We start from the raw sequence: 23,605 nt of genomic DNA on the forward strand, positions 1-23,605 counted from the left end.
CCTTCTGAGACCTTGAAGATCTCAAGATTTTTGATCATTGTGATGTCTATCACAAACTTTCATAGAGAAGACGTGAACACCATTGTTGTTTCACAGCCGTTAACTACATTCACAGATGTTAAAATATGACAGCAACAGAAAATTAATTTGACACAGAAGCAATCATGGTTAGAACATCAGCCTGGAAACAGATCGTCAGTAAGTCTGAGACATTTTGTATGTTGTAACTTGTTTTGAGCAGCTGCCCATCCCACATGGTGATATGACCCTTGAGAGTTTTACCCAAAAAGCATTTTTGGAGTTTTCTCCAGTGAATTATCAGAAAATAGATCAAACATCCAGGGTACAAGTGCATATTTCTGTGAGTCACAGGTAATTAATTTGGTGGAGCATTAGATCCCCAAGACACTGATGTTTGAAGACAAAAAGCACAAAGACAAGACTGCGGTTTTAGACTGAAACACTTGGAGTGATTTAGCAGCATTTTGCAGTCCTGAAAGTTAATAGGGAAAAAGTCAACCCCATCCTCACGCCTGCGCATTTCAAAGGTCTATAACTTGGAAAAAAAATAGTATGAAAGTGAAATTTTGCACAACTTCCTCATATATAACAAATATAAACAATAAAATTGTCTGAGTCTGGGGGAGTTGGATTGAAACGTTTTCCAAATTTGATTGATTTCATGTGGAATGACCCTGGGATTTCTTTTGAGGAGCCATCCACGTGTCCAGATGTGTTACAGACCTTGAAAACAGGCAGCTGGATCCAGTCTCCCTTTACACAGTCTCCCAGTAATTTCGTACTTTTCTTTAATGACCTTTTGTCTTGTTATTTTTTAAACAAAAACAAAACGATAACTAAATAAAAACCAGTGAACGAGGACAAATACAATGATGAAATGTATTGACATTTTTGTAAACTGGAGACATGAGATCCAGTCAGAACTAATTAAGTTTGTAGTTTGGAAGTGATCTAACCAGAAGTAATCTCCTGGTGCGATAAGGTTAGACACGCACATTTGATCTGACCCTGGGAAACAGTACAAGCAGCTCCCATGCTCCTTGTTTTTCATGAAAACGTGGCAAAATGTCAATGTTGGGGAGGAAGAAAAGAGTAGACATGTGAACACATTTTGCATTGGACTTTTTGTAAACCGTGTGGAGCAACTCTCACCAGTAAAAACAACAAACTTTTGAACTCTATCTTTTAGTCAACTGAGTCTACTTTGGATTTTGTCTGCTATAATCAAAATCAAAATTTGCTGTCCAATAATGAACACTGCCTGAATGCCACTGATGCTCTGGGTGGCGCTGGGAACAGACGTAAAGCCCGGGTGGCATATGTACTCTGGCATGGAGCCTAGTGTTGTTAAGGAGAACTGGACCTCAGTGTGCTTGACCTGTGGAGGTGACCCACAGCCCAGCTCTGAAACGGATACAAACATGGCGATAATGTCAGTGTGGCTGCATAGCAACACAAACTGAGTCTTAAACGAGCTCTTCCACGACACACTAACAGCAACAGAGGTGTTTTCCATTCAGGCGCCTAAAATTACCTCCAGCATGCTGCTACAGTGTGTAGACGTGAATCACTGGGTCTAATCAGGTCTCACTTTTTATAGGTTATGCAGCCGTTCTATATCTGTAAATGTGGGGCCTCTAGAGCAGCAACACTGCTAAGATTATCTTCAGACAGAAAGCCAGTATCTGTACACTTGAGCGCTCAGGATATCCCCTGTATGTTCCAATCAGCTAAGGTCAACATTGTATAAACACCAGCATCAGACTGGCATTGCTGTGTGGTGACATACGGTCTGCCTACCTGCAGAGGTATGCACCGCGCTCCTGTTTATTTCACAGTGCCTGCCGCTGTAGGCATCGGTGCATTCACACTTGTACTTTCCTATGTAGTGAAAACACGTCCCACCATTCAGACAGGGGCTGGAGGCACAGGGGTCCGGCTTCCCTGGAACAAAACATCCACATAATAAAACAGGACTTGAAGCTTTTTTATGGTAACATGAATGAATCCCGTTTAATCCCTTTGACGTGTAAACTTACACGCTAAGGATGTCGTAGTGAGAGCAGACAGCTTATAAGTCTATAAGCAAGACTGAGAGTCGAAGCAGAGGTTTGGATTTTGAAGAGTTTGTCATCTCGTTCCTCCTGACGTTTACACCAGGGGGGAAATGACGCCAAGGCCACCTGGAAATACCCTCATACCCTCAGTGGACAGTCCACCACTCACTACCATTAAAAAAATTCTATTTTTTTAGTTACCTTAACATTAGCTTATTAAAGATTTGATGGATTTCCGGCTCCTACTCGATGATCTGATATTGGCATGTAGATGTCTCCAGGACTGGACTTCAGTTAAACGCGTGACATTTTGGGCCTTATAACCGAAATTAAATTAAAATGAACTGAACATACTTCAAATATATTTTACTGGTGATACGTCTGCACTTTTCCTTAAGCAGTATTACAATGGTTAGACTTTAAATTGACTTGCTCGGTTTAAAAGACACTTAAACAGATGTATTAGTGACAAGGTTATCTGATGAAAGGACTGCCGTGTATTTCTGTACCTGCTTTCACGTAAATTTGAGAGTTAAAGTTTGTAAATTACAGTGGAAGGTTGGCACTCACCCACTTCGCAGTGTTTTCCTGTGAACCTGTAAGGACACACACATCGGTAACTGTCAGCCTCTTCCTTACAGGAGCCTCCGTTGCGACAGGGCCCAGAAGCACAGGTATTGAGTCTAACTGGAAGGAGACAGGGAAAAGGGAATCCTTGAAGCAGAGACCACTCCAGCTTATAATCACACAAAATAAACCTGTTCCAGTACATTGGAATTCAAATCATAATTCAGGAAAATAGCTCATAACTCAGCCATAAGTACAAATTATCTTAAGCCTTTCAGCGCTGCAATATTTCAAGCAGCATTACGAGTAATGGCATGTTTCCTGGTGCTTTAAAGCTGCATTTGGGTTTGAGCCCGCAGTAATAACGCACAAACCTAAAGGATGTTTTTGTCACGGTGCTTCATGAATTCACACACAAGCATTCCTTTTTTAAAAAAGAGATGATACTACCTTTCTCACAGTTCTTCCCCCAGTATCCGTACTTGCACTCGCAGGTGTAGCCTCCGTCAAGCTCGTAGCAGTAGCCGCCATTCAGACAGGGAGAGGAGTCGCAGACCGATTCGGGCTGTACTGAAAAACACACACCGAGACTTGACTGTGTTCCACTGCACTGGGAAAACTTTATTCAAGCACATGGGTTCGGTCCAGATTTAAAAAGAAACACAGATTATTTGTCATTTTATGACTGGATCAATTATAAAATCTCATAAGCGCCTCCAATAACAGCATCAATCATCTATAAATTTCTCCCCACGTCGTAAATACAACTGTTTGTTTTAAAGTGAATAAAAAATGTGTTTTGTTGCAATAGCAACCAGCTGCTCGCGCACTAACACTGCTGATGGGTTGGTGCCTGAGCCTCTTACCATAGGGGTAAAAGTCTTTGTGGTCCAGCTCCACTCTCGTCTGACATGTGCACAGGTACGCTCCTCCGTACTCCAAACACGGATTTCCATCAGGACACGATCTGCCGTTACTGCACGGCATCTGGGTCACTTCTGAGGGAGAGAGGGGTTAAAAAGTGTTTGAAAAATGACTTTTGCTTCATTTCTATGAGACTCAAGAACCAAGAGAACCAAGAACAGGGTAAGGGAGTCCCCAGAAAATCAGAACATTTTATCATGCATAAAAGAAACATAAAAACAGCATGTTTGAATAAAAAAGACATACTGATTAGGGTGAAGGGTTGCACATTAAAAAACAGAATTAAAACATGTCACACATGGTGCTGACTTAAAGAACAATAAACTTCATAATTTGAAGGATGTATTAGATTAATTAGAACAGACAATCTGCCAGCTAAATTCCAGTGGACAAAGACATTTTTAAAAACTATTCTCCTAACTAAAATCAAGATTTTGTCTTCAGATTGTGATACTCACTAGCTGTGGGTAAAAACACATAAACATAGCAGAGATTAAATGTGTTTTTTAGCCCACACAATTTCACACATATATCTCCCATACAGGTTACGAGGGATAAAAACCATACAACCAAATTTCGATCCAACTGCACGTGCAATATTTTGCATACAAAATGTGCTGTAGAAGAAGAAAGCAGAATAAAAAGCTGTACTTGAGTAATGTTTAGAGTTTCCACCACTCACCCTTTACATGCTCTCATCCTTTGCCACTGGGCATTTTACGATTAACTGCACTAGTGTGGGGAAACCACGGGGGGTCCTTTCTGGATATACCCTGCTTCTGTGATCTTTAAGTAATCGAAGGTCTTTTATGACACCTGATAGGGTTAAACATATCATACCCACCGAACTGACAGTAGAGCCCCGTATAGCCTGAAGGGCACTCACAGGTCCCGTTGATGTCCACACAGACGCCACCATTCTGGCAAAGACACTCGTCTGCAAACACACAAAGAGAAGGAGAGGGAGTCAAAGCTGGAAAGTTTGCTCCAGCTGCTTAAAAGCATGTACTTAAAAGAAGTTTTCAGTGTTGGCCCAAGTGTAAACATAGACAGAAGGTATAAATGGTCAACATGTGCACCATATGCTTGCATATGTGCACCAAGTGTCTTTCATCTGCTATACTGTAAACTAAGTATTGATTCGCTGTCATTTCTCTTTCCCTAATCTTTTCCAAAAAAGCTCACAGGAGCAGAAGATTAGCAGTCAGCACGCTGCACATCCGCTCTGTACAAATTGTAAGAATGTTTGTGTTTTCCTCTCCTTCCTAATTGCAGCAGTGGATCAAAGCACGCGGCCGTATCGCGGCTAAACCGCTCCACTTTGAAGTCCCGGGAGCTCGGTGGAGGGTATTATTTTTCTGATGATATGGAGCATATTTTGTGACCAAAACTTAAGGCCCCGAGGGCAATTAATGGATTGTTAATTTTGCGAGAGCCACTTTCATTGGCCACCTGTGCGGCCCGGGCGCTTTGATCTGGGAGCCTGATTAGGCACTTCTGCGTCCCACTACTTTCTCTTCCTTGGAGGATCGTGCTCCTTTTTCCGCTGTGCCTTCCAAGTGAGCCAGGCAGGAAAGTATTTGGGAGATTTAAGAGAGCCTATATAAGCACTGATAGTTATTTCAGCTCAAGGGTGAGAAGTAGCATGCATTTGCAATGGCTCAAATGCTGTTAAAGAGCCTTTCAGTGGGTGAAATAAAGCCTCGCAACAACTGCTATCAGTCGGTGTCAGCAGCCTCTCCTGGGAGATTGAATTAGCTTTGCTGCTGTTCTTCTTCCCTAAAACAAAATGACTTAATATGCATTTATAAAAGAAGCATTAGGCGGGGTTTTACATATTTTGTGATTAAGCTGGTTATGCAAGCAGCAGCTGTGCCTGAAGCAACAGGAGTGGTGCAACTTGGAGGGAAGCAAGTAGCGGTGCGGAAGGATATTTCAGCAGCTCTGTGTGCAGAAATGGCCTGAATACCATAGAGCAGCTTTGACTCATAAAGAGGCCGTTTTAAGTCTAGACAAAGCACTTCCTCTTGTTGGTAAACTAATAAAATGTGCTATAAAACAATTATTCACAACATCAAGCGACTGGTTCCCGTAATAAACTGGGTGAGGCCGTGTCAGTTTTGATAATTACAATAATCCATCATCACAGCAGCCTCTTCCAGGGCAGGGATCCAAATTCCTGTGGGATAACACAGCTCCTCTTCAAATACCCCAGTCTGCCTCTCTACCTGCCCAGCTGCCTGCAGTGAGCGTCAGCCGGGCCAGCTGCACAATACCTTCACAGTTGTCACCGTAGAAGCCTGGAGCACACGTGCAGTTGTAGATTCCCGAGCTGGTGTATTCACAGATCTGGTTCTTCTTGCAGTCCAGCTCTTCACACGAGGCTGGAGATGAAAAAACGTGAAACGCTGTGATGTGAATAATATGAGAGAACGTTTTGCCAAAGCTTTAGCTGGCTTTACCTGTCTGGTTTTCTGCCTCGGTGGGGTTGACCTGAAGTGGTAGCAGCTCTGAGAGGGGGGGAGACAGGAATGCCCTTTAAAAGGTGGTTCATTCAAGCAGATATAATTCCTCACCTACCGCTTACCTCACTCTGAAATGAACGTATAGGACAACTCCAGTACGTTTGGCATGAATGAAATGTCATAACAGCCAGCATTATAGCTATATTATACATTAGAACTATATCTTTCACCAGATTTTCTGTATTTATATTTATTCTTTTAAATTTTAATTTTCTGGCACTTTTCAGGGTTCTGGATGCAGGGGCAACAGTTTAAGCAGAGATGCCCAGACCTCCCACACCGCCTCCCGCAGTTCTTCTGGGGGCTTTGAGGGGACAGTAAGACTACAAGGGTGTTATTTAAAAGTCAGGCCATTTCCATCATCTTGCTAGAGTGTAATGGGTCTTTCCCATAGGAAGCATCCTTGTCAGATGCTGAACTAGTTGTTCCTTTCAATGTGGAGGAGCGACTCTGAGCTACTGCTTAGTGATTGGGCTCTACACCCTATTTCAATATTTAAGAAATTTTAAAATCTTTATGAAGATTCACACACATGCAGGTACCTGTTTTTACTTTAGTGAGTTTTTTAAGCACACAATAATGTCATGTTTAGTTTAACTGTAGTTTATTCGCCGTTAACCTTTACACCCTTGGATAAAACATTAAAAAATAATGCTGATTTTTCCTGCATTTTAGAATTGTTGTTAAGAAAATTTCATAAAGGGATCACAGATTCAGCACCACCATATTCAAGTGGAAAACATCTTAAAATTTGAGATAAACAGATGCTGATCAGATGTCTGCGCAACGCAGTGTCACAGCAAAACATGTAATGGACACGCCAATGGACAATTTCACACTTTGCCTCACCAAAGTGTGAAAGTTTCATGCACATGCAGAAGTTTCAGGAAGTTGCAGAAAGCTACAGCACCAGCAGAGGGAGATATTTTATTTCAAGCCAACATAAAAATAATCACAGTAAAATATGTCTGTGTAGGCTCTCAGTCATCCAGGTCACAGCAATCCAAGGATTTGGACATTATTACATGACAATCTATGGGGACTGACTCATTTTAGAGCCTTGAAATTTGAATTTGAAATGTTTATTTCAGTCAACAACAACAGATTATAATTTTACATAAAAGTACTCAAACAGTAACCGAAAAAGGAATAGGCTGAAGCTTTATGGCTTATACTTATCCTATCCCTTACCCCCATAGAAATAATCAAATCCTTAACCAAGCCTCTAGTGGACATTAGTGGAACTGCAAGTTTTTTGGCACTTGATACCGGGTTTACTTTTCAGCTCCCGATGTTGCTGCTGGAGTATGTGGAAATGAGGAGGATGGACAAATAAATACAGCGGTGACCTCATCAACAGGGAAACTAACCTTCATACTCCGATAAATAACTCTGGCACACTTTTCTCCTTCATGATTAGGGATGTTTTATCATACTTTCACATATCCTTTTTGAACACCGCTGTCAGCAAACACGTTGCCTTCTCAGTATTTAGGGTCACAAGTGATATTTCTGGATGTAAAAATCCATGACCAGAATCTCAATTACAAACAAACTGCTGAGCTCTTTAAACAGATCCAAACACTAGAGTTTCTCATAGCTGAGCTTTAAAAAAAAACCCGTAACCCTGTCTGTTATTTAAGGCTATATTTACTCTTGTCAAGATTTATGTCTATTAAGGCACATTTGTTTGACTTCATCAAATAAACTGTGTGATAAAGAACGATGAAAATATTTGCTGTGGCAATAGAATGAAATTCCTAATGTTGGAACACTGGAGAACCAGCTCAGCTACAAACACTCCAAAAGACCTAAAAATGTTCTCCCTTTGTGCTCGACCCACTTGGATAAATGCCACGTAACGGAAAGCCAAACAGGAAGGTTATGTCAAGAACTTCTTCTCTGAACACACTCTTCTGCTCACCTGTCTCACAGAGCGTCCCAGTGAAAGCAGCGGGGCACGTGCAGGTGAAGTTGTTCACCCGGTCGATGCACTCCCCTCCATTCAGACAGGGCTGCGACTCACACTCGTCTATGTCTGCAGGATTAACAAAAGCCACTTAATTAGACACGAGAGCTTTATCTGCTGTTGATTAATTAAGATTTATTAATCGTCGGGGGAAAAGCGAGACATTATTGAGTAAGACGCTCTGCTGGATTAGGAGCACTGAGCTTCCCTCTGGAAAGCGTACAGTTTCACTGACCAGGTGTGTGGGATTAACAATAATCTGGTCTCATGTACAAACAAGAACTCATGAGCTGTGCTGAGCTCGATTATTAAATCCACCATTAGATTCAAGTTTCATTAACAATTAAAGAGAATTAGTAAAAAAAGATTTTTGGTTTGGAGGCCGACGTGACTTTGGTGAACTTTCTCCCCCCCCCCCCCCAAAAAAAAACCAGTTGGTTTGCAAATCCATTCAACCGTAACCCATTTGTCTAGGTAGACTGGGAAGCTCTTTGGAAAGAAGCATCTGCCAAAAGACTCAGTTTGATGTAGAAAGCAGCAGAAAATATTTCCTCTGGAGAATGATGCCTACTTTCCCCCCGCTCACCTGTCTCACACAGGACACCAGTGTAACCCGGCTCACACACACAGGTGAAAGCGCCAGCGCCTCGTACACACGTCGCGTTGTTGAGGCACGGCCTGTCTTTGCACTCGTCAATGTCTGCAACACACACACGAGCGTGCGCACATACACACACATGTAGAGAAACAGAGAGACACGCTCATGGAATATTTACTCAGCTGATTAATATATCCGCCACACTGTTCCCCTCACTCTCCAAGTATGTGCTGCTGGCTGCGAAAGGTATTAAAAGAGGTCTGATACATCTCCACAGGCTGGACTGTGGGAAGAAGCACAGAAGCTCCAGAGAGGCTGGACCAAGATATCCTAAAAAAACAAAACCCCTCAACCTTTTCTGTGGTGAAAATGCTAAACTGGAGCAATTACAGTGCGGCACTCCACAGTTCACACACGGTTTGAAATAAGCAGTTTTCAGCTTTTCTGCTTTGTAGCAAATAAACAGACCACAGACATCACACAAAACTTTTTCTGTGATAGCATGACATATGAAATATGTATTACTTAAATTAACTGCATTCCTTCCAGATCAATAGGAGAAATTTTAAATAAAAAATATATTTCCATTTAAGTTAAAAGTACATTTTTAAAGTTGCAAATATGAATGATCAACTGGAAAAGATACCACTTTATGGTAATGTGTCAGTTTTACCTGTTTCACAAAGAATCCCAGTGTAACCAGGTGGACACTGACACATGAAACTATTAATCTGGTCTTTACAGGTCCCTCCGTTCTGGCATGGCTGTGAGGCACACTCATTGACATCTACAGTGACAGGAACACAAAACACAGAGGAGATAGCATGACATTTTTAATTTGAGAGAATCCTCTTGTCAGGGTCAAGTAATGAGAAGAAACTGATCCAGGTATTAAGGAATTATCCAGGTGTCCCTTCAGTGAGGCAGAGAAAATCTGCTGACATTAATTTTCCTCATCTCAGGTAGTCAGGAAGTCATTCACAATGTGCAGAGCGACAGAACAGGAAGCAGTGTGAACCATAACTCACCGATTTGGCATCTTCGACCGGTGAAGCCAGCCAAGCAGGAGCAAGTGAAGGAGGGGTTGCCTTTAATACAGTCATCGATGCACTGGCCTCCGTTCAGGCATGGGCGGAGGTGTGGGCACACTGATGCTGCAGAAGGAGGTCGATGGAACTGTTTAGTTAATCTTTTGTAAGTTTAGTGTTAAAATCTGGCTGTATTAGAAAACAACTTTAACCCAAGAGGAATCACGACGATGAGCCTTGTGTAAAAACTAGTGTAAAACTTATAAAGAGGCTTAAAATATGCTAAACTTACCTTAGATTCAATTTAACAATGACAGGATTTGTTTTAGATCTGTTTTTTAGATCTGGGTAGGTGGCATTATGCTTTTCCTTGTTTTTTATGTACTGTTCCAGTCTTGAGTCATATTAAACATAAACCAAAGTTTGAAATAAAGAGGTCAGAGTATGTGCAGTAATCCCTGTGAGCAAAGAGCTCAGGCTTCAGACTCCTCTGAACACTCAGTTTTAAAACAGTTTTTTTTTTTTTTTAACTCTTGGATCTGTATGATGTCATGTACTGTGAAAGAGCTCAGTTTCTGAGATGTAGCCAAAAAACAAAGAGCTAAAAAGGAAGCCAAACATTATGTAAAAACAGCTTTGTTTTAGGCAGTGGCTTAGCTGAGGGACAAGGTAACGAAGATAAAGAAGGATTATCATTTTACCTATAAATCATGCAAAGCTATTCTAGTAAAGTTCTTCATAAAAATAAGGAGGTGGAAATGATCACTGTGTCAGTTTATTATACCTAAATCTCTGCTTTACCTGTGAGGTCTACCTGTTTAGATGGTGTCCAGCACCAGTGCTATTACTTATCCAGGCCTTGCTCTAAATTTATGCTGTGTTAGGGAAAATAATCTAACATCTACATTTACCACAATCTAGTCTCTTTTATTTAAAAAGAAAAGAAGCTAAATGGTTTGTTTCAGACTAGGACACTGAACTAAAGGGCTGCACCAAAGTCCAATATAAGACAAATAAGGATTATTTTGAGCTATGAATCACGCAAATCTGCTCTAGCAGAGTCCAAGAACATTAAAATGAAGCTAAAGATGAGCACAGGAGCTTTCCTTAAGACAACAAAGTGGATTTGAAGAACTAATCCCCAAAGACCAGCACTTACCAGAGTTATTGCAGCTTCCCACTTCTACATTTGCGTCATCTATGCGGAAGACCCATCTGCCTGGGAAGCCCACATTGGTGGTTCCCTCAACATTTACGACATCAGCTGTGCGAGAGCCAGGGATGTTGAAATAGCGCTTGCCATCACCAGCGTTAAAACCTGCCTGGGAAGAGGCACACATAATAAAAAAAGCAAAAGAAAAAGAAAAGAAAAAAAGCTGAATTACAGTTTAGATTAATGCTGTCGGAGAGCGTATCACACCGGAGGTACAACGTCTGCAGATAAACATGTGACCTTACCTGTGCTGCAATCCCGCCTAGCCCAATGAGGTTTCCTCCGCTGCTGGCATGCATGCCTGTGGTCCAAGTGATGTTATTGTATTGGAATATAGTGAAGGAAAGCTCTCCGTCTGTAATGAGCACCACTTGGAAAGTATTCACCTGCAGAGAAGAGAAACAGGCTCAGATAAATGGCTTCCTGATTTCTAGGAAATTCTGTAAGAATCAGAATCCTCAAGGTGATGATTTACTCAGGCCATTCATATAAAACTACTCTGTAAGACTCAAGAAACCAAACTATATCCCTGGTTAAGAGTCACTTATCTAGACCCTAAAGACACTTTAAAGAGGGCTAGTTCTGTTTTTCCTTATACTCTGCCATGTATCTCCTGTTCCATTGTTGGATGATCATATTAAACATGGTCAAGGTTTCAAAAATGAGGTCAGTGTATGCAAAAGCAATTGCTGTGAACTAAAAGCTCAGACTTCAGACTGCTCTAAACACTCAGCTCATAAAAGACTGTAGATAAAAGATGAAACAAAGAGCAGAAGTGCCTTCAATCTGCATTCTTGCTAATGGACAGCAGGAGGTGGCTCGTCTCTATACAAGCTTTCAGCTAATTGTTTTTCTACTTTTGGATCTTTAAGATGCAACCACATTAGTCCCACCCTCCTGCTGTTCAAACTTTCTGTCTTTGAGGGGCAACCAATCAAAACTTGCCCCTTAAACATTATTTCTAAACCTTTTTCTGGCACAAACCATTCCAGAAGACAAAATAAATTCATGCTGATTGTATTCGTTTGAATGCAGATTTAAAAATAAATAAATAAATAAATAGAATTGGAAATGAGCATGATAGGCCCTCATTGTACTGCGTCTACATGGTTGCAGGATGTTAAATGAGAATTCATACTGGTGTTTGAGAGTTTCCTCCAAAGAAGGTGACTTGATGCCATGTAGAGATGTGGACCCACGTTGCATTGAAGTTGGGGAACTCTGAAAAGTACGTCCTGACATCACCCGAAGCCTTCCTGAGGATCATAGGATCCTGGCTCTCTCTGTAGAAGACTGTCCCGGCTCGACGGTTGTCCACATCAGCCCAGAACGGCGCCACGACCCTTCTGTCTCCAGCGATTGGAAAAGCTACAGGTGTGAACTGCGACACCTCTCTCAGGAAGGACACAAGGCCATTGTTGTTAACCTGAGACGGAGGAACAGCTGGAGTTAAATCAGTAATAAACTGATAAATTTACATATCAGATTTAACCACTGTGAATTCTTTGGAGGACTTGGTGGGGTTAGCGTGCTGAGGAAGAGCTGGAGGGAGCATTTCTGACCTCACAAAACAAACAGCAGCATGGGGTGGTGAAAGTTCCCATAACAGATGTTTGCACTTTCGTGTAGCGAACAGACACTACTTTTATTTCAAATAACGACGGCAGCTGAAAAAACCCAGTTTCTGCTGATCACACACCTGCAAAGTCATCACAGCAGGAAGAACTTCACGGTCTGTAAATCCACACATCTGCCAGCAGCAAAATAACCAGGTAAACGAATCTGTCCCCTGTGAGAAATGTGCATGGATGTTCTACTGCATGGCAGAATATAAGCTTCTTAAAATATGTAAAGTAATGAATTAATCACTTGATTAACTGATTGGGAAGTCATCAGATATTACATCAAGAGTCACACTAATCAGGAAAAATATATATTTATTGGTTTATTTCTGGATTTTCTTTCTTTTATATCGTTACAATCAAAACAGCTGGACTTCTAGAGGCCAAAAACAGGATCATTTATTTATTAAAAACTTGCCCAGGAGAACCTACAGAGAGGACATTACATACCTAACCTGACACGTGTCAAAAAGAGCAGAGACAGTGACACTCTTCACAGACTGCTTTGAAAGGAGAAAGCCTCATGAAAATCTGGCTACAAGGAGAAAGGCCACAAATGAAGACTTCAACCGAGAATTCACTTCCTATTCCAGAAGTGAGCAGGGAGGATAAAGTGACAGATAATTTTAAAGCTAACTGCAATTAAGACAAATTAAATAAGCATGAAATGTGTGACAGAATTTTTCAGCAGTAATATGGTGGAAAAATTACATGGTGATTGTTTTCTATCAGTGTCTAGTTAAAGGTGACAGCATAGGTGACGTCATGGTGACAACATTTATGATTCAAGTCCAACGGTGTAGTCTGTTAAAGTTTGCTGTTTTATGTTTTATGTCTGTTACATTTCCTGAAAACAGCTTCAAAAAGCTTCAAACATGAAAATGTTGGGACTGTACAGTATTAGTATGAGTTTACAGAGGGTCTCACTTTAATGATCCTGCCTGTAAACAATGCTGACGCTTTACCATATTTTTAAACAAACTGGCTTACAAATGGGCTAAAAGCTTCCTCTATACACAGAGCAGAGAGCACAGTTGACTCTTCTGTGGTATACACGTTTAGTTGGTCTCCAGCTGCATTGGAAATAACATTAATATCAGAACTTTGTTCTGCTAAATTATCCATAATGTTGTTATATATGTATGTATGTATGTTTGCTTGGTGCTCAGCTCAAAGTTCAAACTTTAACCCTGGAACCAAGAATGAGACAGGCCACTGAAATTAGTTCTCAGAAATTCAGTGGCCACATTTTTATAAAATTTGTTGTTACAAATTATTTTACTTAAGCACAAAGTTTGGATGAGAAATTTGCATGAAAGCTGCAATCTGCCTATTCTTCGTGGTCACCTTTTTGAATACACACAATCACATACGCATTCAGCATTCCTCTGAGCTGTCCTCTTTTCAATTAAGCAACATGACTGTCATTATGTCTTTCAATTGTAGCCACAAAAACACCTGGGATAATAGCTAGGATACTCTCCTCCTGAAGGGACACTGCAATAAGAAAGTGAGAAAATTAAGCATAATTTAGGAAGGAGTCTACCTGTGCAGACTTTGTGCATGAAAAGAGTGGATCTGAAACCCAACTATTCATTAGATTACATAATACAAATGGGTCACAGCGTTCACAAGCTGGGGTTCAGAAAAGATAATTGCACCCACACAAAATGAAACTGGTGCTTTCCAGCAGTAACCTCTGTGGGGATCAGCCCACATAAGAGCACATAATTTTATATGTGATATACTTTATTAATTGTTGTTCTTTTAAAAAAAAAAATTAAACCACTGTTCCCAGTATAATTCATGTTCTCCTGATTCCTGAAAAATGAATTTTTTTTGGACATTAGGAAAGGTTAGGAGTTGTGTTGAACTAGTGAACCCAATCCCTGAGTATTCAGTCTTCCAATCCTTGTCTATATGTAGGATCATGGTTCTCAAACTGAGGCTTAGGGGCCCTAGTGGTTCACAAAGTAATTATCTATAAGTCCATCATTTTGCTGTTCCAAACTGGGAGCACTGTAGCTCTTAAAGCATCATATTGTATCTTGATTTGTGCTTGCTAGCTAGCTGGTGAGCATGGACAAACATTTGAGTCAGTCTTCACAATCAAGTGATGCCAAACCCAAACCAGCTAAGTGGAATTATGAGAGCATCCTTGTAAATGTTCCCTGGCTTAGAAAGTATAAGAGCCACTGATGTAAGGCTATTTGGCCAGCGGTAGGGGTGAAGGGACGGTCTGGGCAGAGTGCAGGAAAAACTTTTTCAAATCCCAATGTTGACAGGTACGATTAAACCTGAGTGGAGAGGAAAGTTCTGCGGGATAAAGGGCTGAATCCGTGTGAAAGGCTTTCATTCATGCATTATTTCTGTGCATCCACAGCATGAGATTCTGCCCTTCATAGCACCAACCCTGTTTCCGCTAAACTCTGCCGTGAACTTTACCTCTCTTTTAACATTCAGGCCGAGCTGCATATGACAGTGACAAAGCAACGTCAGATGGCTCAGCTCTGCTCCACGCATGTATGAAAACCATAATTTGAAGGACTTTGCTGTAAAAACAGCAGAGGAAGTTTTGTTTGGCACAGCACGGGGGCTCAGTTAATTGCCCGACCACAGCCTTCCCCTCTGCACCAGGGTGATGTGGTGAGAATGTGGCCAATGTGTGGGGGGGAAACATTGGAGCGAGTGCAGGGGCAGGGCCCGGAGGTCAGCCAGAGCGCCATCCGATACCGGTTGAAAAACAAGAGAGAGGGCACAGCGCTAAAGGAATGGAAGGACGCACATGAATTACAAACCTTGCACACCCACATGCCCACTAATGAGAGACCTGTGGTGGCAGCGGTCTGGAAGTGAATCATCTTACAGCAGAATTAGTGTAGGAAGTCATGAACACTAAATAGAGTGTATATTCTAATACTGGAATGTGTTTAATCACCTAATCGAATCTCTTGTAGCATCTGGAACGGCTTAAAGAAGTGTATTTATACTTCTTTGGGTTTTTTAATGCTACTTTAATATGAAAATGACCTCAGAGGAATAAAAATGAACTTGGGACCCTATTGCTTTGCATCATATCGCATTATTTTCCTGTGCTCACGTTTTCTAACTAGATTGTACCAAACCGGAGAAGGATGTTCCTACATCACACTCGTGGGAGAGGGAATGGGTTCAAAGCCAGTGCCATGTGTTCCGCTGTAACGTGACCGAGGTCAGAGTCAGACCGAAGAGTGGTGCGATCATTCAACCTTGTAAGAAGCATCTCTCGCCCCATATTTCTTTCTCTCACTCTCAACGGTGCCACTTCTTTCTGCTTCTTCCTAACGCTCTTGTTATTTTTTGGGAATTCTTTGCCGGATACATCCAGGATTTTGCTTGGGTGGTTTTCTTTAGAGCTGAGCAATTTATGTAGTAAAATAAACTTTCATCTGGCTTAAGTCAAGCCAAAGCAAACCCCTAAATGAAAAGGTGCCCATGGATCGGCTCAGGAAAACATTAGTTTTCCTTGTCAGAAACGGAGGTTTCACAGCTACAACCCTGTCCAATTATTTGACGAGACCAGAGGAAGTGACTGCAGTCTACAGTCTGTGCACTTGGCCTGTAACTCCTTAGCCCCGGCTCACCTTATGCTACAAAGAGTTTAGAGCGAGGCAATAAATCCTGTCGGCAACTGCAGGGAAGCACTGAAATGCTTTCACAGAATGGGTGAAGTGGAGGGTTGGTGTAATATATACGTAAAGGCACTCAAATAAAGTCTTAATTTGTCAGTCATACAGTTAAAAGTGCAAGAGCTTAAAATTACTTCTATCAAGGACCTCATTTGTCATCTACAGGTTACAATCAAGCAGCGACCTCTTGGGTTGAAAAATGAAGCCATAAATTGCAACTCCATGAGTGCCCACTTGAGGCTGACTCCAAAAGTGACCCAGTCCCCACAGACTTCCATGTTAAAATGTCTAATTTTGTGGCAATTTTGTTCCCATCCTGGGAAACATAAAAGTTTCATTGTTCTCCCTCTTCTACATTGAGCTTTTTTAAAATACTAGATACTGGAGTTAGTTACTTCTGTCGGCAACATAACCAAAAATGATGGCAACCAAAACACTAGGATTAAAGTTTCAAAATGCAGAGTCCAAAATCAGCTGCTGACTTCACACTTTGTGAAATATCCCACCTTCAGAGTCTTTTTTTCTTCACATTCTGCCACATACAAAACCAAACAGAATACCAGCACTGCTAAATATTCTTCTAACAAAAATCAATTACTGAGGAAGACCATACACAGTATGGATGTAGCTTTACAACTGCATTCTTTTTAATGGCCTCCAGGGGCTGATATCTGTGGCTGGAAAAAGATTCCAGTCCTCTAGAAGTCTATGGGATAATGGCCCTCAGCCCTGACCTCAATAAACACTTTCCTTTAAGTTTATGGCCTCATTCACTCATTCATGGACCCGATCGGGTCCATCCAACCACCCATTTTCTTCCACTTATCCAATTCAGGGTCGCTGAGGGCCTTTACCACATGTTATTGGTCAAAAGTCACAAGTCTACTGTGGGGATTCATATTGAGTCATGCTAAATGGAACATAAAGTCTGTTTTGTAAATTTTGGCCATTCTGTGTCAGAAAGGACGATAATCCAGAAACAGATTAAAACATTGTTAGCCAATGAGTGCGCGGGTCAGAGCCCTGTGTCGCTCGTCACATTCATCTTGCCTGTGGGCAAAGTAAACGTGTTTCGCAATGAGTCGTCATCAGTGCAATCCAAACAATCAATAATCTCTCACCGTTACAAGATTTTTAGGTTTGACAATTTTATTCATGATGTGGTTTGTATTTATAATGCTTTTGTAGACAGTTAAAAAAATGAATGTGATCAATATATACATGTATAGGATTCTTTAGTGTACTGTAACATTTTAACACATTACTTTTTGTATTTTGATGACTTTTTCATGATGATTAAATAAATCTATATTTTTTATGATTGCTCCCTGTCATGACGTTTTTCGTGAGGGCCACCATGAGACTGATTGTGCTCTATGTTTCTTGGTGTTTGGACCTCACCCGTTTTTTTGTGCGTGTAGTAGATTTTTTTTTTTTTTACATTGCTTTAATGCAACGTGTTTGTCTCCACACAAAAAAATATTAAGAGTCAGTATTTTTGGTGGGCACTTGACACGTGTACGAGTTGGAGTCGAATCTGTTGCTTTGTATGTACTGCCAAAGAAAAAGCCTACATTTCGTTCTTACATACAGAACTGTATTGTTTTATCCTGAGTGCTGGGAACACCCAGGCCAGGCATTCATCGGGCAATCACCACCACACACTTGACCTTTGTGTAGTGCATGTGCAAGAGCACGCAGGCATTGCTCAGTCATCACGAATAAAAGTCCCGAATCTCAGAAAGAATCACTGTGGCCATAACTAAGCAAATACGAGATGCTTGACTTCTTCCATCAACAAAACTAACAAAAGTTTTTCCTCATGAGCTGAGATTGATTAACATTGTTGGGACATTCCTACACACACTGGTGAACAGTGGGGCATTTCATTTATTTTTGGGTCATGCATTACCTGTGAACAAATAAATACTCCAGCTTTGCTGTAGCTGAAGTACTCCCATTGTAAGTGTTAGTTTTAGAGAAATTTCCCCTAAATTGCTTCAAAGTGGCATCAGAAGAAGTGTATTCCCAAAAGCCCGATTCTTTAAAAGAGCATCATTCACTTGAACACTTTTAAGTATGTGCAGAAAAATCGTTTCCATTGGAGGATGAACTGCGTCTAATATAACACACATCTCTCATCCTACACATGCATGTAAAATGCACCCATGCAGAGTACAAAGAATAAAACTCTACGCACACATCTTTGGGCCATACACGGTGGTGAGTGAAACGAGTGAATGAAACTGCACAAAGTGTTGGTGCTCTTCAGAAGACCAGATCAGCACTAGCAGATGTGTAATCTGTAAAAATGCAGATATGCTGTGGAACGTTCTCGGTGGAAACCTTTAAATGTACTGAAATGTTGTTTACGTGCATTTATTTCCAGTGACAGTCTATTTAATCCACTGAAAGACCTGGGACTTTTTCCACTATCCATGAGAGTTTCTCTCTGCAGTAACTCCCTTTGATCGTGCCCGTCTATTCTCACATCTGCTTTTAAACTTGTGTTCTTTCCTCTCTGACCTTGGATGTGCTCCTTCGCTGTGTTTACGCTGGTCATCCGTAAGAGTAGTTAATCCACGAAACGCATTGTTTAGAAGCCCTCTAAGATTCTTTGCAGATACATCTGCATTCTGTTAAAGTGATTGGTCATTTCTCAGATAAAGCAGCTGGACAGTTCCAGGGGGAAGACCCCTGCCATGTTATCTGAGGCGTGGGAGGAAGGGAGGAGGAGAGGGAGGACCCGGAGGAGGAGAGAAACATGAGAAAACTCCCTGACACAGACCGTAACAGAGGGACAGCCTGGTTACGAGGCAGAAATGGGACTGGAGTGGGACCAAGTCGGTATCTTAGGTGACATTAAAAGTATCTGTAAACAAGTGCTGTATGGCTGTGATGATCCTTAAATCTACGGAAACTCCTGCAAACAAGACGTCCTGGTTCAGAAATACGCTCCGAGGCATGTTTACTGCTCAGCAGAATCAGTTATGATAATGAAGCGTGACAGCGCCCACAAACCATCTAAAACCAGTCTGATTCTGCAGCTTCCATGTAGCCCAGAGGCTTGGAACAAACTCCTGGGAGAAATTATTCATACAAATTTACCCCTTTAGTACTCACTGAAATATTACCTGTTCAAAGCAGCTCTCTGGTGGCAGATATTGCCCTGTGGGCCGCCTGCTTTACAGCGCATGTTAAATGGATTCAGGTGAGGTTTTAAAACAAGCGTGACTGTAATTTCAAGTGGTTTCTATAATTTGCTTTTGCTTTCTCTGACCTCAGAATGAGACGCAAAGCAAGAGTCACGGGGTATCACATCGCTACCAACACAGCACATTTTTCAGATTTAGATTGTTATCTCTCTATCAGATGATAATTCAGTCTAAGATCAACAAGCCAAGCAAACAGCAACATGTCTTATCTTGTCTAATTTGACTGCAGAGTATCAGTATTGTTAAAGGAGAAGTGCCAGCAGTTGTGCTCGTAAACATCGCGTCTCTGTCTTTACGCTGCGTTTAGATGCAGGAGAGTTTTACATTTTTCCACATGAGGAGGCTGACCTCACCGCTCATGGCGTAAACGCTCAGATTAGAAAAACAACCTCTGACCTTGCCCATTGTTGCCATGGTTCCTCAGCCTCCCTCGCCCAGTGTTTGAAGAGGGAGGAAGGGGAGATATGAAGCGCAAATGCAGATGCCTCACCACAACAGGTGGTGTTGATTTAAGGGAGTTCTGCCTTTCCATGCGCTGGAACCGAACCCAATACATGACAAAGGCAGATCAAAGGCTGTTTCACTGTGCTGTGCGAAAATCCTTGTCAAACCATTGGGCTTCCTCCCATGAGTGCTGTTTCTCTCTCTCTCTCTGCTGTGCATATTTTCCCTCCGCTCTCTCGCTCCTTCTGAAAAGAGAACCACTCACAGATGCTGCGGCGACAGTAAGAACACAAACTGTCACTTCCTTTAACAGCTCTTTGCAGATTTATTATAACAGGAGTTACAACTGTGCTGCTAATAGTTTATCTCTTGCTCTGCCTCTGTGCACTCGAGAGACCTCAGAGTGCAGAAAAGGGCAGATGTAAAGAGAAAGTCACAGAGGAGTATGATTACACCCGTGAGGGGAAAACGCGATATTCTACGTGAACGTATACAAATTCTCTGAGGGTACCGCAATGTAGTATTTGGCTGTGTGCCACATCTCAGCTCCCTGAGGCTCTTATACAATCCACAACATTTAAGATCCAATTGCCAACTACCAAGTGCATGCACACTCATAACCAGTGACTTCAAAACACATCAGCAGAAACACACTCCTCTGTACTCACATAGAGTCCTGTGTGCCTGTCTCCAAAGAAGGGGAATGCAACAGAGATCTCCAGGAGCCCGGAGCCGCCGTCATCCTGAGCAATGGTCTGGGAGTCCCCCTTGTCCCGGCCAAAGGGGTAGAAGTCCTCCAGGGGCACAGCGGGTTCCACGCCAGGCAGCAGGGTCAGGAAGAAGAGGGTACAGAAGCAGGGCAGCAGAGCTTCCAGCACCAGCACCATGGCCTCAGCCACCCAGGGATGGAGCTGACAGCAGGCACAGCGCAGGAGAGGGAGGAGCGCGTACACCTGAGGCAACAAGAGCAGAGCAGAACAAGACAAGACCGCACGTTCTCCCTCTGAATCCTCCTCTGACTGCTCTCCGGTTCTCCTCACTTGTCCTTCAGTGGTGAACTGGGCTTCTTGTGTGAGACAGGGGAATACTGGAGATTCCTTGCATTCTGCTTTCTGCTGGGCACTGCATGAGCTACACTCTGTCTCACTGAAATGAAACGAAGGAAAGGAATGAAAGAGGGGGAGCAACCTGATTCAGCTGAGATTTTTTTTTTTAAAAAACAATCCAGTGATTTGGTCCCTGATAGTCAGCTTAGAAATATCCTCAATAAAAGCTCTATTCTGCTTGCCAAAGGAGTTCTTTCAGCTTTGGCCCCACCTCCCCCACAGGGATTCACTACCTTGCATAATTAGCTCCTTCTAGCCAATAGCTAGAACGAGGCCGGTAACTGGATAAGCACTGGGCGGATCTATGGTAATCAAAGGGCTGCTTTAAAGAAACTCTGACAGGATTTTCCCCTTTCAGTGAAACTCCTGCTATGTGACACAGTGAGAAGACATGTGTGTGAACTGTTGGGGAAATAAGTGTGAATTTAAATGGAAGAAAATGAAAACGGGTTACTGGTGTTTAAGATACTCAAAGTCAGAATGAAAACATGCTACTGCAATGGTTCAGGGCTGTGGATGATTACAGGATAAGTGGCAGTGAACTTTTAAAGGATCATGAGGAGTGTGCACCTATCTTTGACAGAAATCTATGGCAACAGCAACAGAAAGTCATTCTCTCACACAGAAAAACAAGAAACACTAAATTCACAAATGCTGTAAGAGTGCAAAACTCACACGTCGTGAAAGAGCCAACACTATTGTGAAACTTTAAAACTGCGCTTTAGTTTATTGAAAATAATCAAAACTTCTGCACCATTAGTACTGATTAAGTCAAACACCACACATGATAACATTCATTTATTTAGTCTTTTTGACATCCTAAGAAAAAATCATTTAAAATCTGCAAATGACTATTCTAAATATTTGGATCTGCACTCATATATATTCTTTCTGGGATTCACATGATTAATATGACAAATGAGTTTGCAAAAATAAAAAAAAAATCTAGGAAAAAGAAGAAAGTATGAACCAAGAAAACTGACACAGCATGAGCAGACTTAGAAACGCCAACTGCGGTGAGTCAGAGGAAATCCTTAAAACAATTTGGCACATCCAGTTCACTTATAAACAAAACGCTCTTTGTTTGTTGTTGTTGAGTTTTCCTTTGGATTAATGTAATCCTGTGTGCACATGTGCGAGGTGGGAGCGAATGCAAGAGTGGGTTTCTCTGTATGGAGATGTAGGTTGAAACGTAACGCTGTTGGGAAGCAGCCAACAGAGGCAGAGGAACACGCTCTCACTCTCACTACACGCCGGGCTGAAGCATCTGACTGAAATAGGCCTGTCGTCTTCTCGTCTCCTGATCGAGCTGTTCTTTGAGCGCCAGCAACTGCAAAAAACCCAGATAAAATAAAGAAAAAACCAATATCTGTAATCCCACAGATTCACAGGTAGATTTAAAATACCTGTTCTTCGAGGCCTCTGACCCTCTGTCGATGTGCCTTCTCCCTGCTCTCCAAAGCCTGCTCTGCCTGAAGCTGATTGTCTCTCAGACGCTCCGTCTCCATATCCAACTCCTGGTGGTGGCGTGCTGTCACCTCCAGGAGGCGGTGTGCGTGAGCATGCTCTGACTGGGAGATGTGGGCCTGAGAACAATTCAGATAACATTATGACTGAAAACACAGAGAGAAAAGGTCAAATTCGGGTTTTTGTGTACTTTTAGTGTCTCCTGGTGGGATTCTCTGATCACAAATTTTTACAAACACATTATTTGGAAGGCAGCTGTCTTTAACTTCTGCATTTTCTGATTTACACATTTCTTTTGTTGTGTCTTTATAGGCTGCTGTCAGATCCACTGACATTTTGGCTTCTTTATAGAATACACCGTCTCTCTCTCTCTCTCTCTCTCTCTCTCCCACACCTGAATGCCACAGCTGTACAACATCTGGATCCTGTTCCAGAAACCACAAACTTAGAGTTAAACTCCTGAACTTTGAGATGGGAAAGTCTTCTTCTTTGGGTCCAGAAAGGCTTAACTGAGTTAGCCCAGTCAACTCTATATACAGTGGGGCAAAAAAGTATTTAGTCAGCCACCGATTGTGCAAGTTCCCTCACTTAAAATGATGACAGAGGTCAGTAATTTGCACCAGAGGTACACTTCAACTGTGAGAGACAGAATGTGAAAAAAAAATCCATGAATTCACATGGTAGGATTTGTAAAGAATTTATTCGTAAATCAGGGTGGAAAATAAGTATTTGGTCACCTCAAACAAGGAAAATCCCTGGCTCTCACAGACCTGTAACGTCTTCTGTAAGAAGCTTTTCTGTCCCCCACTCGTTACCTGTATGAATGGCACCTGTTTGACCTCATCATCTGTATAAAAGACACCTGTCCACAGCCTCAACCAGTCAGACTCCAAACTCCGCCATGGCCAAGACCAAAGAGCTTTCGAAGGACACCAGGAAAAGAATTGTAGACCTGCACCAGACTGGGAATAGTGAATCTACAATAGGCAAGCAGCTTGGTGTGAAAAAATCAACTGTGGGAGCAATCATCAGAAAATGGAAGACATACAAGACCACTGATAATCTCCCTCGATCTGGGGCTCCACGCAAGATCTCATCCCGTGGGGTCAAAATGATCATGAGAACGGTGAGCAAAGATCCCAGAACCACACGGGGGGACCTGGTGAATGACCTGCAGAGAG

At 42.0% G+C, this 23,605-nt stretch overlaps 2 protein-coding genes across 9 annotated transcripts in view; both read right to left on the reverse strand.

Annotated features, from left to right (window-relative positions):
- sned1 (sushi, nidogen and EGF-like domains 1) overlaps positions 1-20,738 on the reverse strand; it is a 33,787-nt gene extending 13,049 nt beyond the window's left edge. Inside the window, exons 1-18 of one of the 2 annotated variants that reach the window (XM_085150296.1) lie at positions 20,520-20,738; positions 12,041-12,328; positions 11,148-11,288; positions 10,849-11,011; positions 9,690-9,815; positions 9,335-9,448; positions 8,650-8,763; positions 8,019-8,132; positions 6,032-6,079; positions 5,846-5,953; positions 4,414-4,506; positions 3,512-3,643; positions 3,096-3,215; positions 2,649-2,765; positions 1,822-1,965; positions 1,283-1,425; positions 745-774; position 695 (exon numbers count right to left, since the gene is read on the reverse strand). In XM_085150296.1, coding sequence (XP_085006422.1) covers position 695; positions 745-774; positions 1,283-1,425; positions 1,822-1,965; positions 2,649-2,765; positions 3,096-3,215; positions 3,512-3,643; positions 4,414-4,506; positions 5,846-5,953; positions 6,032-6,079; positions 8,019-8,132; positions 8,650-8,763; positions 9,335-9,448; positions 9,690-9,815; positions 10,849-11,011; positions 11,148-11,288; positions 12,041-12,328; positions 20,520-20,738 — 2,215 coding nt within the window. The remainder of the gene's footprint in view (positions 1-694; positions 696-744; positions 775-1,282; positions 1,426-1,821; positions 1,966-2,648; positions 2,766-3,095; positions 3,216-3,511; positions 3,644-4,413; positions 4,507-5,845; positions 5,954-6,031; positions 6,080-8,018; positions 8,133-8,649; positions 8,764-9,334; positions 9,449-9,689; positions 9,816-10,848; positions 11,012-11,147; positions 11,289-12,040; positions 12,329-20,519) is intronic. The other variant, XM_085150295.1, reaches the window with a different exon arrangement.
- Positions 20,739-20,885: 147 nt separating this feature from the next.
- Positions 20,886-23,605, reverse strand: part of crocc2 (ciliary rootlet coiled-coil, rootletin family member 2) — a 47,356-nt gene continuing 44,636 nt past the window's right edge. For 6 of the 7 annotated variants that reach the window (XM_085150293.1, XM_085150292.1, XM_085150291.1 and 3 more), the window contains exons 35-36: positions 22,364-22,543; positions 22,174-22,287 (exon numbers count right to left, since the gene is read on the reverse strand). In XM_085150293.1, the coding sequence (XP_085006419.1) occupies positions 22,204-22,287; positions 22,364-22,543 (264 nt within the window). In that variant the 3' untranslated portion in view covers positions 22,174-22,203. Of the gene's footprint in view, positions 20,998-22,173; positions 22,288-22,363; positions 22,544-23,605 lie in introns of those variants that run through there. The other variant, XM_085150289.1, reaches the window with a different exon arrangement.

The sequence above is a fragment of the Neolamprologus multifasciatus genome, chromosome 23 (assembly GCF_963576455.1).
Source record: "Neolamprologus multifasciatus chromosome 23, fNeoMul1.2, whole genome shotgun sequence".
Classification (NCBI taxonomy): Eukaryota; Metazoa; Chordata; class Actinopteri; order Cichliformes; family Cichlidae; genus Neolamprologus; species Neolamprologus multifasciatus.